This window comes from Podarcis erhardii (genome assembly GCF_964252035.2).
Source record: "Podarcis erhardii genome assembly, chromosome: 2".
NCBI classification, from domain to species: Eukaryota; Metazoa; Chordata; class Lepidosauria; order Squamata; family Lacertidae; genus Podarcis; species Podarcis erhardii.
In genome coordinates, this window is record NC_138498.1 from 103501592 (window position 1) to 103517723 (window position 16132).

Here is a 16132-nt window from a genome sequence, read left to right on the forward strand (position 1 = left end):
TCCATTGTTTTTTAACCAGCAAGTGGCAAAGTACTGGGGCAGCTGAGAAACACTAGGGCATCTGGTGGTATTAAAAAAATGTAATACATCAGTTCAATTTAGAATTAAATTCCACTATTTATGGTTAGGTTTCTGCTGATTTGCATTGAGAAATGATCCCCATTCCCCCCAAGGTATGCTTAGGTACACAACATTTCTGGCCGCAGGCCTGTCTTCCAACTCTGCACGTAACCCATAATGAATTACAAACACCCTATCTCCCTATCATTACAAGGGCCATGTAGATACCAGATGTGCTATTTAAGGGCAGGAGGCTGATAGTCTAGGCTCCTTCTGTTATTCCATCCACTGAGATCCATGAAATCAGCCTGGAAGTCATAGGCTAGATGAGGCACTTGTTCAGTATTTTTAAGCAGAGAAAAAACACTTACTACAAATTCCAAATTCATGCCCCTTCATGGATCACTGCCTTGCCGTGGCGAAGGGGCTTGAATAACTCAGAGAAGCTATGAGCTATGCCGTGCAGGGCCACCCAGGATGGACAGGTCATAGTGGAGAGTTTTGACCAAACGTGATCCACCTGGAGCAGGAACCGGCAAGCCACTCCAGTATCCCTGCCAAGAAAACTCCATGGACAAAGACAATAGAAGACAGGAGTGCCTGGCGTGCTCTGGTCCATGGGTCACGAAGAGTCGGACACGACTAAACGACTAAACAACAACAACAAATTCCAAATGGAGTAAGAAAGAACAGCTTAGCACAGTTTCTCAAGATAATCAAGTGATGATTATACAAACTTTGTAAGAGGTCATAAAATGTATCGGAGCAAAAGAGAGACCGAGTCAAATCACCTTTGTGCAAAGTATTTGCAAAAGAGGAAAAAGAGAGAGAGAGAGAGAGAGAGAGAGAGAAGGAGGGGGGGCGGGAATAATCAAGGACACCTTTGAAGTTTTAAACCCAGTCCCAAAATACAGCAAGTCAGACTGTTGAGGGAAAAACATTTGTTATGCAGAATGTCTGCAAAATCAAGGCATATCGAAACATCTGAAGCGTTAGAATTAGGAATTTGCAGGAGCTCCTAATTAGGCAGCAAAGTTCTAGACTAGAGCATTAGAATAAAGGAGACTTTTAAATTCAAACAGGAGTAATGACTGAAATTATAGGAACAAAGAGAGCCAAGCTTCTTAGCCTGAGGAATTAGCATAAGGAAGAGGCTGTAGCTCACTGAAGGTACCTATGATTTGCATGCAAAAGGTCCAAGCATCTCCCGGCTAGGAAAAGCCTCCTGCCTGAAACCCTGGAGAACCACGGCCAGAGTAGACAAAAGTGAGCTAAATGTACTAACAGCCTGACTTGATATAACCCAGCTTCTGATTTTCTTATCTATAAGATGTCAAAATATGGCTATGCCCACCTGCCCTGATACATATGTAGAAGATGCCTAACACTGATAGAATATCAAGGCAAAGGAGAACTTGATTTCAGAAGAGCACATGTTTTGGGCCAGTTTAAATATACCATTTGTAGTGGTGACCCATGTGAAGAGGGTGACATTCCTTCCTGTGTGCCATTCCACTGCATGCCACCGTCAATATGATATCACCAGCATCCCACCTGCATGCCACATGAATATGACATCACCAGCACCCCAAGCTACATGTAACACTAACACATGAGTGGACAAGCATGTGGGAAAATGATTTCAAACATGACTCTCTGCATATAAATTGCTTGCAGCAACTATGGACAAATGTGTGTGGACAGGGCAGTCTTCAAATGTGACTCGGAAAGAAGTTTCAAGTTCAGAAAACGAAGCTTTTAAGATATGAAACCACCTAAAACCTAAATTATCTGGCAATACAGGATTGTGGCCTGAAATAGCTAAGTTCCTTCCTCTCCCTCCTCCCTCAGACTAGAAGACAATTTGAACAACATGTCAAAGCAACACAGCAGTTTAGAAAACTCAGAAAATGGCCAGCGCAAGTGATTTTCCATGCGCAGGCAAACCTTGTCACAGGAGCACAAGATGTTCAGGGCAAGATAATTTCAGTTGACTAACAAATGAGTCATTTATATTTCAGCGAGGCGTGTGGGGGAATATACAGTGTTTAATTAACATCCCCTTTCTAGCTTCGGAACAGGGTTTGCTTCCCCCAAGCCCTCTGTAATACCTCCTCCCTGTGTCAATACACCAAGGAGAGGCAAAATTTGTAGGGGAGACAATGCATACTCCATTAGAGTAATACAGAATCTAAATGATGGTGTATGGAATTTAGAAAGTGTTTGGCGGGTGGGGGTTCAATAGGCTCCTGACTCCAAATCAGGCCCCACTATACTACAATCACACAAGGCTGATAACCAGTGTGCTGACAATCTGCCGCTCAAACACCTAATTGGAATTCTGGAATGGAGAGCCTGATGCGATGCTTGTCAGTTTACATGCTGCTTTCTGCTGAAGCCACTTAAATGGATATTAAATTATTGTTTTTTAAATGAGGAGAAAACAAAACACTTCCCCCCACATTTTTTGTGCATGAGATACGATCAACAACCATTGCATTAACGTTTATTTTCACTACTGAATCAGCAAGAACTACGCTATAGTGTTTGCAACTAAAGGAGGGGCCATTTATATCAGTCTGGTTGCAAAACACAGCCACATGAGGGATGTTCACGTTACATTCGGCGAACGTACAATCTGTGCAAGTGTGCACATTGAGTTGTATCCTCATGCAGTTATTCACAGGTACCATTCAGTGAGTGTATTGTTTGGGTACCTGTTTTGGGTATTCCTACACAAGAGTTAATCTGTACAAATCAACATGTCTTCACTCTTTCACACAAATATTTGTACATGAGAAGACAGCTTGTACCTGTGTTCAATGTGAGTCTGAACAAAACTATGCCTGATAATACAATATAAAATATACCAGACAAGGAACTTGTTAACATTGAATCTATTCTACCAATTTACCCATCAAGCAACTCTCTTCTGCAACAAACTAATTTAAATAGAGCTTACACAAAATATGACGAAAAACAAAATTCTAATTTTAACTTTTCATTGTAGCCATATACAGAATCTGAAATGGGAGTGATGGTAGGAGGCTCAGGCCTGCAACAAAATGCAATTTAATACGTTGGGCCATATTTCCCTGTAAACATGGTGCTGATAATGGTTGTTTTGGCCCATTCATACAGAGGCTGAGAAAACATGCTTCATGAATTTCAGATCACAGTAGGTGGAAACAATTTATTGTTTCCTTCAGAGGCTTTACTTTAGGTGCTGAGGGTCCTAGCAAATTGTGATTTCTAAAACATAATATTCACAAGGCAGAGAGTGGTTGGAGCCATCCAGAGTGGCTGGGACAACCCAGTCAGATGGGTGGGATACGAAGAAGAAGAAGAAGAAGAAGAAGAAGAAGAAGAAGAAGAAGAAGAAGAAGAGGAGGAGGAGGAGGAAGAGGAGGAGGAGGAGGAGGAGGAGGAGGAGGAGGAGGAGAAAGGCTGTCTGCATTAGGAATTGTGGAATTCTCGTTCTTAGTTTACTCAGGTTTCCCCCCCCCCCACCCTTGTACAGCTCATCCACATAAAGTATCAAGCAAATTAAAGCCCTCTTGTGTTTTCTCCATGCTCCCTCCTCCTGTTTTCTTGGACCAAAAAATAAAATAAAAATCCAACTTGAAAAAGAACTGAACAGTAGTGCTATCTCTCTATAAGAGAATAAACTTAGCACGATTCTCCTGCTTGTTCCATGGGGCTTGATCTTCCCGCAGGATTATGTGGCAGGTGAACGCCCCACATTTCTACTTTTGCCTTTCCCCAGAGCTTCCTGTCCTACTTTCACCCCACAGTACAAGAGGGTAAGTGGAAAAGAAGAGCACAAAGCAGGGAGGGAAACATAAAAATAATGCATGACATTCCATTTGGATTTGTGGGTTCAGACCTACCCCAGTTCAGCTGCAAAACACTTTCTTTCCAAGCAGTAAGCGTCATATGCATCCTGCTACTTTAACCTAAGTGAAACACGGACCAGAAAACTTGTTTCATCCTTCCTCCCTCTCTTCTTGGAGTAGGGCATTTCCTGGCAACTGCGGCAGTAGGTTCTTATAGCCCTTTGAAGTAATTTTGAAGTAATCATGTCAAGCTGAAGCAATCACAATGGACAAAGCCCTGTAAGATCCCTAAGCAGATGGCTCAGGTTGGGTGAACTAGTGAGAGGTGGGGAGCAGGGTGGAGTCTGAAGGCGGCAGCAAGCGATCTGGGATGGAAGTTCTCAGGATGTCCGTACCAGATCCTATTCCCGCCTCCGTCCAGGCTCTGCCCTGCCTCTCCTTCTCACTGCTGTGGAATACTATCCAATTTGCTTCCAGAAGATGTGGTGATAGCCCACCAACTTAGCTTTAAAAGAGGATTAGAGAAATTCATGGAGGATAAAGCAATCATGGCCTACTAGTCATGGTGGCTAAAGACCACCTCTAGACTAGATGCAGCATGCCTTTCAATACCAGTTGCTGGAGGACACCAGCAGCAGAGGGCTCTTGCCCTCATGTACTGCTTGTGAGCTTCCTGAAGGCCACTATGGGAAGCAGGATGCTGGGCTACTTTATGTTCTTACTGCTTAGCCCAGAACAAACTGTTCACTAGCAGAAATCTTGGCTTTCTCCTTCCTGTCCCAATGAAAGTTCTAGGTGCATTTGTGCTTAAAAAGCATCCCCACAGCAATCATTTTCAGGTACATTTGCTCTTCAGTGCCCCTTACTCTAGAAATCATTGCGGCCAAGTATTCTGCCCATGCCAACACGAGGGGGAGAGGGAGGGTCTTGGAAACCAATTAATGAGCAGTTTCAAAAATGTTGCAGTGAGGCAGCAGAGGCATTTTAAACCTCACAAGGAGAAACCTTTCCTGACTGAAGACTACCATTGAGAATAGTTCAGACAAAACGGAATGGGAATTACTTTAAAATGGGACTTAGCTTTGAGTAGCAGACTATGACCCACAAAAACCTTTGGCATTTTTGGTGAAGTCTTTAAGGTAGCACAAGACTCTTTCTTTGTTTACACTGAAACTTAAACCCCACTTCACTAATGCATGCCCACTTTCAGCTTGCTATGGGGATATAGTGCTGCAAACTGAGGTATTTATTTATTTCACAAAATGTATATACCACTTGACTGTAAAAAAGTATCTCAAAGTGGTTTACAAAAAGATTAAACAATAAAACTGAGGGGGGGGGGACACCATAAAACATAACAAAGATTAAAATTACCTCAACTTTCTAAGCATCTGAGTAGGCCTGTCTAAACAAGAACATTTTAGCAGGTGCAGAAAATAGTACAGTGAAGGTGTATGCTTGATCCCAAGACGCAGGGAGTTCCTAAGTGCCACACTAAATAACTGAGTTCTTATAAATGCAGAATGGGTATTATGTGGCACCTGTAGTCGTGCCAATAATGTGGCCTTGATCACAGTTGTAACTCCACTTCTAGTTTATTGTGCAGTATTATAATCCCAGAAGTATTAAAGAGCTGTGAAGCAGCCCAATCCAGCTATCCAGTGACTGAAATGTGTGTGCACATGGTTACACCTTTCTCTTAGGCAAATTCTTACGACCAGGTTTAACACGTAGTTACAGCTAAGATGAACAACTGTAGAGCTTTCTAGCCATATGGCCACCATATGCATTGATGCAGGCATGTTAACAAGTAACTGGCATACTACTACTTAGAAAATATCATTCCAGTTCAACTGATTGCACCAGTCTGGATTAGCAACCAGTTTACATCTGGGTAGATGGGAGGTGTTGATGCAATTATGAGACTAAGAGAAAGTCAAACTTATACCTACTTTACACAGGAGTAAGCCTTATTGATCTCAATGGAACATCTGAATAGAATAGAATCATTTAAAAAATAACCAACCAAACCTATTAATCTATCCACATAACTTTTCACCCTTAAGTATCTCTTCTAATACAGAATTTTGAAATTAGGCATAGGATTTCCAACAAACTCAACCACTCATTATACTGATCATACTTAACACATTCCAATCACCTCTACTTATCTAAATAAATGGAAAAAACCTCAAAGCACTCCATCTTTTGCATTAGGATTTGATCTTGATTACCTTTTCCAGCAAACCAAAATTGGTATTTTTAACATACTGGATTAAGTGGTCTCTGAAGTACCCAGTTGCTTCAGAGGAGACTCTAGGGGATGAGTGCTAGCTCCTTAATCACAAGAGCTTGCAATCATTGTAATTTTTAAAAAGGCAAATGGGATTTACCCTCATGACACAAACAGTAGACAAGCATTATCCAGAAGATAGCTCAGTGATGCTACATGTTGCACTGAAAATAGGGCCATAGTTTCCAAACTTGATTATCAGAAGTTCAAAATACATTTACTAGTGCTTAATGAAGAGAAGTAATGTATCTTTTAAACAGGGATTAATATGTATGCAAATTAGGAAAAGAGTTTTTTAAAGTAAGATTTTTCACTCATCATTTCAGAAAATGTGCTTTGCATCGTTAGGAAAAAATTAATTCACATTGTCAGCAGATTCAATTTAGGTATTTTGCATGTAAACAATAGTGTGACTCAAGTCCTTTTCTAGTTTATATTTAAATTCAGAACCTGAATACTATAAATGCTAATTAAATACTCTATTTAATGGCAAAAATGAAGAGGCAAGCTAATTTCATTTTGCAGATTCCTCTAATTACAATGTTTTCCTTTGGAAAATGGAAATTGTATCTCAAATCTTTTAAGAAAAATGAATCATTAATCTTTATTCATTCACCTTTTAAAAAACTTTTTAATGCTTCTTTTGTATTAGGATTGATTCTAATGGAGATACAATTGTTTTTCCTGACAAAAGGCTTTTTAATATTAAATTAAATATTACCAAAGTTAAATTAGATTTAGCTCACAGATGCAAATTACATTAGCAATGCTAAAGAAAAATAACTATTTATTTTTTTTAAAAAAAAGGATATTAGAGAGGGTTTTTTAAAAAGAAATTATAGTAGATAGTAATGATTTTCACATAGACATATTTGGAAAAGGATTCCTATATTATAGAGTACTATGTAACATTTATTCCTCTTTAAGACCGCGGTCTTGTTTTCAATTATAGTTACTTTCAAAACATGTATCTTAGCAAAACTTGTACAATTGTTTAGTTGAATAGCATTTAGGAGCTGGTAAAAAAGGTAAAGGGACCCCTGACCATTAGGTCCAGTCGTGACCGACTCTGGGGTTGCGGTGCTCATCTCGCTTTATTGGCCGAGGGAGCCAGCATACAGCTTCCGGGTCATGTGGCCAGCATGACTAAGCCGCTTCTGGCGAACCAGAGCAGCGCACGGAAATGCCATTTACCTTCCCGCCGGAGCGGTACCTATTTATCTACCTGCACTTTGACATGCTTTTGAACTGCTAGGTTGGCAGGAGCAGGGACCAAGCAATGGGAGCTCACCCCATCGCGGAGATTCAAACTGCTGACCTTCTGATCAGCAAGTCCTAGGCTCTGTGGTTTAACCCACAGCGCCACCCACGTCCCTTAGGAGCTGGTAAGTTCCCTAATTTGGGACCCCGGGGTGGCTTCCTTTGAATGTAACACTAAGCATTTGCTTAGCACTACATTGACAAGTTTTGGGCTTTTCAGCTTGCCTGATGGAATGATCTTTGTCCGCTGTTCTGGTGGTTTTCAAGGCCCTCTGGAGCTCATGGAGGGGGCAGCAGGAGGAGAGGGGGTGGAAATCCTATTGCACTAATGGGACTCATTGCACTGGCTTCTGCTAGCACAACTACTTAGCTATATCTGGCTCAGGGTTTCAGACAAGATTACACCTTGGACCTTCTGCATGCAGAGCAGATGCTTCGAGCTGCAACCCTTATCTTAAAAGAATGAGGAAACTAATTTGTTTATTCTTTTTATTACCAAACAATAGGGGGTGGGGAATGTTCAGATTTGCTCAGCAGATCCAAAGCGCTATATGTGGCCTTCTGCGCATGCACTGTGGTGCCCATACGTACCCTCACAGCCTTTCAATATTAGCACCTGACTCCACGGAAAGCACGGTGGCGGCTGGAAGACAAGCTGGAGCTTCTGGCAACCAATCAAATAGCGGATTGGGACCACAGTTCTATATGTTGCCCTCAGCTGCAAATTTCCAAATGTTGGTTGAGAGGTAGCATAAAGAACTGTGATTTGTGCTCAGGGCAAGTGATTCAGACCCACCATTCCCACAAGCTTCATGCAATTCAGGCAGAAAACAAACAGCGAATGGCAGAACAGTGTGAACTGGGCCTGAGCGCCGACTATCAAAGCCTTAGCTTATAAAAAGAAAGATGTTCCCTGCAGTGCTAACCACTGCAATGGCATATGAGTAATTGCAGCCAAATCCTATACATGATTTTTTTCTGCGGAACGAATTCCCATTTACAAGCATAGGTTTGTAGCCTAGGATTATTAAAAAGGGAAAGGAAGGCATCTTTTTTCTTTGCTATATAGAAAGGTAAATAGGTAAAGCTTGAAATTGCTGAGGGGAGTGTTTGTGTGAAGAAGAAAGGAATGACTGGGCAGCAAAAGGTGCTGTGAGACAGAATCATTATTGATTGCGCACAGTTCTTAGAAATTAAAAGCACAGTGCTTAGAACACAAAGACACACTGTTACATTTTCAAGCTCTGGGCTACATGTCATGTTGACCCACCGTGCGGCTCAAGGAGGTGTGAGAAGGCCATGTTGACATCACCCTAGTAACAGCCAGAGGGAGCAATGACTCAGTCAGCAAAGGAAAATAAAAACCAAACTTTGCCTCTATCTATTCCCTGTTTCCAGGCTGAATGCTCCCAAGCCAAAGGGTGAGTTTGGACTCTTGTTATTTCGCCTCATTGCCACCAACATTAAAAATCAACACTGGCTTGTAGTAAGAACTGCGCAAGGCTTGTATGTGGAAGATTGCTTTCTTATGCACAAAAAACTTGAAAAGTTGAGGAATTCACTCCAAAGGCAAACTAAAGTTCTGGGGCCATGTCTGAATTTTGGCACATCTGGTGGTTCCGTTGGGTGGTGGTCTTGTTTCGGAAAATGATTTCTATGCTGTTGGTTTAATGATTGAATATACAGTCTCCATAAGCCCTTTGTTTGAATTGAAGCGTTAATTGGAAGGAACGGTTCATGCAAAGCATTATTAGTTAGTTTGGAACCTTTTGACAAAGACCAAACTTCTTACTGCTGGTAACTGCTGAAGCTGGAACATGAACTGGCTAAAACAATGGCTAGTTACAACATGGAATATGGTAGAAATTAACAGAATATACTTGGCTGCAAGAGGGGAGAAAACACATAAATCAATATCACAATACAGGGATTCAAGGATCGCAGCGAACTAAGTTCTATTCAGAGTAGACCCAGTGAAATGAATGAACCTAATTTACTCATGCCTATTACAATGAATCTACCCTGTGGATACAACCCTTGGTTCCCTTGGTATATTTTTGAAAGCAAAGTAGATTTGATTTTTATACCGCTGTGTTTTTTATTATTGTATTTTCCCATATTTCACTTGATTTGCCATAGTATTTCTAACACACTCATTTATCACCAGTATATTTCTTCCTGAATTGTTGTTGCAGCAGTAGTATCTGTTGCTAGGCACTGACTACACATAACTGAAAAACCTCCTCATATGGGACTTTCATCTAAGTAAAGCAGCTTCTTTTGATATCAAAACCTGGACGATATTCACTACAGTTTATTAGAACAAGCCAACTTGAACCCATATTTGCTATTTTAAGATGCGCATGGTCCACAGTGCAAGAAGTACCTGCGGCAGTTCACAGCAAATTTGCCTAAACATATGAAACTGTCTTGTACTTAGTCAGACAATATACTGATTTCGCCAAGCACAGAACAAATAAATCTGTACTGGGATAAGCCAAGGGCAGCCAATGTGTGATCCTCCAGATGTTGCAGGAATATAAATCCCATCCTGCATGACTACTGGCCATGCTGCCTGGGTCTGAAGGGAGCTGAAGTCTGGCAAGACCCAGGTGTCACCACTTTGCCTAACCTGATCCAAGGTTTCAGGAGAGGTCTTCCTCATCCCCTTTACCTGAAATACTTTAAGTGAACCAGAACTTTCAGCATACATGTGCCCTTCCCATTCCCATGCTTATTTACATGGCACAAATCTGGAAACAAATATCAATTGTCAAAGGTGTATTTAGTGTATTTGTCATCGGATTAGCTTGATGAAAATAACAAAAACAATAGAATCCTAGAATTGGAAGGAATCCAAAGAGTCATCGAGGCCAATCTCCTGCATTGCAAGAAGCAATGAATGCAGAGAAATCACAATGCAGTCACAAAAGTGCATACAATCATTGAGTTTAAAAATGCTTTAAAAAGGCTCACCTCCAGTAGACAAGAACAGCAATAAGGAGTATGAGGCACACAAACGTCAAGGCTGAGACTACAATGAGGGGAATGATCCATTCCATTTTGCCAGTAGCAGGTCTGGTTGCCATACTGGAAATATTCTTGTCTGCTGCATGGCAAATAACAACAAAATCAGTAACTGCAAGAAGAAACTAAACGGCTACAAAATAATTTGAACAGCAGGCCATTGTGCACATTACACAGAGGCAAACCTGAGTTTGCCATCAAGCGTACACTTGGCAAGGAGCTACAGCCAATTACGGCTCCCTGACAAGTATCCCGGTATGGTACTTCTAACAGTGAACATATCTTCGTTGCTTTCAGTTTCCTTTTTTGGTGTGGATGCAATACATTTCTTGTGTACACCTGGAAATGTAATGTATAAAATGGCCCAAAGTGAAAATGGTACTTCTTTCCACATGAGTGAAGACCAGACTTCAAAACAAAGATGAGTGTTTTATGAAGCAAGGAATTACACTGGAAACACAAAACCTTAGTTGTGTTACATAGGAATGTTTTGCTATCATGAAACATTCTTTAGGTTCCAACTTCAAAAGGTCATAGGAATTGGGTGCATGAATATTTTTTTTTCAGTTTCCCCAGCTTTTGCCCATGACTGTTTTCCATCCTCTACTCCCTCCCAACATTTCAACATTGTACTGTATAAACAATCATTGACTGCAGCGTATCTCACTGTGAAGTTTGAAATGTCTCTGAAGACGTAAATTGCTGGATTCTCACAATAGATTATTGTAGAAAGATACAAACCTGAGTTCATATATGCCTCAAAGCAATACATTTTGGGTAACTTCATGGAAGACAATGTGGAGAGTACACAGATCAATGTTGACGATTTCTAAAATCTTTAAACAAGGCTAACAATGGGGAAACAGTTGCACATATTTAAATGAATGAACTAACAGGGTCCTCATATAGTTTCTCCTATATGTCACAGTTCAACTCAGGTTTCTACATGGCTCAAAGCAAAGATTTTACCAATGTTCATATTTTGTATCTCTGTTCACAGTTTGAATTATGTTATCCAAACCAGCATAGCTTCTGCAAAAGTAAGTCCTGTCTCACTAACCCATTAGAGATCTTTGAGAGCATGGAGACAGAGGTGATATAGTTGACATCATGTACTTGGACTTTCAAAAAGTTTTCAACGAAGTATCTCACCCAAGATTGCTGAGTAAGCTTAGCAGTCACAGAACAAGAAGAGAGGCCCTCTTATGTATCAGGAACTGGTTAAGTAACAGAAAGCAGACAGGATGAAAAAATGGACAGCTCTCTCAATGGAGGGAAGAAGAAAGTAGGGTCCCTCAAGGATCAGTATTGGGACCTGTGCTTGTTCCATAAACTATCTAGAGTTTGGGGTAAGCATTGAGGAAGTCAAGTTTGCAGATACAAAATTGTTCAGCGTGATTTTTTAAAAAAAAGAACTCCAGAAGGATCTCTCTAGAACTGAGTGAATGGGTGGTAAAATAGCAAACGCAATTCAATGTAAACAAGTGTACAAAACATCTTAATGGGGCAAAACATTTTAATTTCACATATATGCTCATGGGGTCTGAACCAGCAGTGACCGACCAGGAACAAGACCTTGGGGTTGTAGTGAATAGCTTGATGAAGATGTTGATCAGTATGTGGCAGCTGCGAAAAAAGGCAATTTCTATGCTAGGGATCATTAAGAAAGGAATTGAAAATTAAACTGCTGATATCATAACACCATTACACAAATCTATGGTATGACTGAACTTTCATTAGTCTTCAGCAAAGCATAAAGTTTTTTATCCTATTTTATGATCACAGAGTTAGGGTCTCTTGCAATGATGCAGAATCTGGATTACCGAGCTGGTCCTCTGTTAATACATACAGAAAGTCTTTAAGTGTGATGCTCTAATACTGCGATGGGGACCCTGTGGCTCTCCATATACTGTTGGACTACAAACTCCATCAGCCCCAACCAGCATGGCACAATGGCACTTAACACTGGCCATAAAACATAGTTAAGTCAGTTAGCTAGACCAGTTTCCTAAACAAATCCTGATCGGGAAGGCAAAAATTGGATTCCTGACTGTAGTTTGTTTGGAAGGAGAGTAAACCTCAAAGAATCATAGAATTGGAAGGGACCCAAGGGTCAATAATGTGAGCCTTGGTTTGGACACAACACTAAGCCAACACTCAATGAATTGTCTCCTTACTGCAGGAAGGGAGAAGTGAAGTGGGGATGTGCAGAAGCTAATTTGGTTATGGCCAGTATTATGTCCAAACAGCCAGTGTCAAGACATCCCTCAAGATCTATTGAATGAACACAATCAGAATAAGCAAATGCATCAAAAGGACTATAAACAAGCCACCATAAGCAGCAAAAGTGATCACTGTCAAGTTTGTGGCACCACTTAGCATCTTGGGCTCCTGGCCAATGACATGGAAACCTGCATACAGGACATTCTTATTTTGTGTGTGTTAGATTTCTAGAATGCTACACAGCAGACTGCACAAGATTAAACTGGGAACAGTAAACCCATGTCTCTTTATACATTTACACAGCACTTCTAGAACGCTTTACAGATTTTTAGCACATTTGTCTTATGCGACTGGGCGTAATTACTGCAACATGAAAGCAGGAATAATTCTTACAATATGGGCAACAGACACTGGGATACAGTGGCTTGATCATGATTACCTAGAAAGTTCATGGATGAGCAGGCTTTCAAACCAGCAAATTTCAGTTCAAAGTCCAACACCAAGGCCTGGTGTCCTGCATTGCATGCATGGATAATGTGCCGGACGAGCCTGCCTTTTGGTCTGATCTCTTCTTATGTGACAGCAACAGCCAGTGGCAACAGAGGAAAAGGTGTCTAGCTTAAGACTTTAGTAGTTAGCACTACTGACATATTATTATACATTATTATTTGGGAAGAAATATTCCATTTTAACCAACAATTTGGATCTACAAAAAGAGGAAGGGGAGAGAAAGAGCTGTCCCAGAGCACCAGGAGAGGTGGAAGCATAATAGTACATTTGAATAGAAATCCACATTTGAACATTTGCTTTTTAAAAGCAAATCTTAAAAGTATTTTACAGCAAATATAAAGGGAGTATTCAAAAGTACCAGCAAAAGTAACTGGTGGTGCTCAGTGCTAGCAGACGGTCCGCAGTACATCTGGGCTACCAGCAGGGGTCCAGCACTGAGAAGCCTATAAAAATGTGGCCTGCTGAGTAATACTGAAGGGAAATGTACGTTAAACAGAATGACACAGACGGTTCTGGTTCCCTGCATCCCGACAACAAAAACAACAACCGCCACCCAGCATTTTCAGCTTTCCGTTTTAAACAAAGGCAGCTCGGCAGCAATAGACAAATATAATGTATCCTTTTTGTAACTTTGCCCATTTTTTCTTTCTTTTTTTTTGGGGGGTAGGGGTGAGGAAACTCCAGTTTTGCTAAGAAATGCAAACACTTTCCTGTGGCATATGTCACCGCTGAATTAATTCAGTTTGCCTTTTACTGGCTTGGAATGCATCCCAGTAGGAAGGAATAAAAATTATTATAGCGTATCTGCTTCAGGGAGTCCTTCCTAACATGATCACTGGCACTTTAAAAGCCATTTCTCCACAAACTGAAATGTGTAGCTTATTCCATAACAATTGCTTTCCCGAGGAAAGCCTCATTCAGCAGTTTTCATCCATTTCAGAATCTGGGCCAGGAGAAATATATGAAACTGTTAAGGCAAGATATTACAGGGATCGGGGCAGGGGCACCGGATAAGCATATTAACTTCTGTTTGTCTGCCCACCCTAATGGGCTCCTGAGAATGGACACTTGGTTAACGTAACATAACAGATGATACATGTTATGAAGTCACCTTTCTCTGTACCAGAATGAAAATTCTCTCCCTTTTTAGGCATTTTATTTCTCATTCTTCCAGTAACATACAGGAAGACGCTACAGAACACAGTACAGTGGTACCTCGGGTTACATACGCTTCAGGTTACAGACTCCGCTAACCCAGAAATAGTGCTTCAGGTTAAGAACTTTGCTTCAGGATGAGAACAGAAATCGGGCTCCAGCGGCACAGCAACAGCAGGAGGCCCTATTAGCAAAAGCGGTGCTTCAGGTTAAGAACAGTTTCAGGTTAAGTACGGACCTCTGGAACGAATTAAGTACTTAACCCGAGGTACCACTGTATTACCAGAATTCCACCATGCAATGAACACCCATCCATTCAACTAGAGGACACTCATGAGCCTATGGGAGCATGAAACCCTGTGTGCAAATGGATCAATGCACACTGTTTCCAGCACAGTACAAGCCATTCAAGTATAAATAGCGGAAGCATTTTACTCACTGTAACGTGAGAGGAAACAGCAGCATACGCTACTTTCCATTTAGTTGCAGGTATTTCTCTCGCTTCCCTCTACACCTTAGTATGTCCTTTTTTTCTGTTGAGACTGGCAACACTTTTCTACAGTGTCATATTGTGTATACACAGTCTGCCAGCAAAATCTGGTCTGATTTTCTTTTGTTTATCTGCATGCAAACTGTCTTAGTGATTGCAGGCTCCTACACGCGGCAGTGCAAAACATTCACGAATCACAAGAAATTATAACTTAATAATTCTTGCCGCATATGGAGAATGGGGGGGAGAGGGAACCCACACAGATGCTTAATTATCCTAATGAGGTTATTCCCAAAGGCTTTTGCACAACCTCAAGCTTGTTTTTTTAAAAAATTTCTGTACAACTGAAATTCAGACAGCAACACTGAAGGCCTAGGCGTACAGAGGCTAAATGAGCCTCAACACACAAAGGATTGTCTTGGTGAACATGTCTATTGAAGGGAAAAGATCAGAGAGCATATCAGGATAAATAGGGGAGAAAGGGAGGGAGGTGGCAGTATTCCAATGAGGCAATGTCCAGTCACCTATTGGCTTAATCCAGGTGTCAGAAAACTTTTTCAGCAAGGGGCCAGTCCACTGTCCCTCAGACCTTGGGGGACGGGGGGACAGGGGACCGTACTATATTTTGAAGAAGAAGAAAAATGACGCAAGAGCACCATGAGCCCCGGTGGCTGCTTACCTGTGTCTTGCAAGCAGCAGGGGCTGGTGGCAGAAGCAGTGGAGGGATGATGAGCGGCACCCGAAAGGGGCCCAGAGAGGGGCTGCTTTAAATGGCGGCCACTCAAGCACTGCTGCTGCTGGCACCAACAAAGCCCAGCCCCCTTCTTCCTCTAGGCAGGGCAGGGAGAAGCCAGGAGGAGGGAGGGAGGAGGTGCCGCTGCCACGTGAGGGAGAGGAAGAGGGAAAGAATGTGCGCACTGGAATCCCACGCAGCGATTCCCAGACCGTCTGCGGGCTGGATCCAGAAGGCAATTGGGCCTGATCCGGCCCACAGACTTTAGTTTGCCGACCCATGGTTTAATCCCTGCAGAGTATAGGGAGGGGAGAATCTGGCTAGATTACTGTGATCTATTCCTGATGTACACCTGGAAATCAAACATGGGAATCCTCTTGATTTTGACAATTGCAGCTGCTTTTCTCCTTTTCCCCTGGACTCCTGGTTTATTTCTCCAGACAAACCCATGAGCCATAGAACAAATCTTGTCTACAGTTTATGGTTTGTCTGGAGCGAAAGAAACCATGATTTAACACAAGGCCAAACTATGGCTCAATTCACAG

General features: G+C 41.6%; 1 protein-coding gene and 1 long non-coding RNA gene across 5 annotated transcripts in view; one reads left to right on the forward strand and one right to left on the reverse strand.

Moving 5' to 3' along the window:
* LOC309337512 overlaps nt 1-14441 on the forward strand; it is a 53428-nt gene extending 38987 nt beyond the window's left edge. The window contains exons 2-3 of the long non-coding RNA XR_014154377.1: nt 11477-11516; nt 12659-14441. This is a non-coding gene — a long non-coding RNA (uncharacterized lncRNA). The remainder of the gene's footprint in view (nt 1-11476; nt 11517-12658) is intronic.
* Nucleotides 1-16132, reverse strand: part of PTPRG (protein tyrosine phosphatase receptor type G) — a 555232-nt gene that overhangs the window by 66289 nt on the left and 472811 nt on the right. For 3 of the 4 annotated variants that reach the window (XM_081852306.1, XM_081852303.1, XM_081852305.1), the window contains exon 13: nt 10426-10558. In XM_081852306.1, coding sequence (XP_081708432.1) covers nt 10426-10558 — 133 coding nt within the window. The remainder of the gene's footprint in view (nt 1-10425; nt 10559-16132) is intronic. The other variant, XM_081852304.1, reaches the window with a different exon arrangement.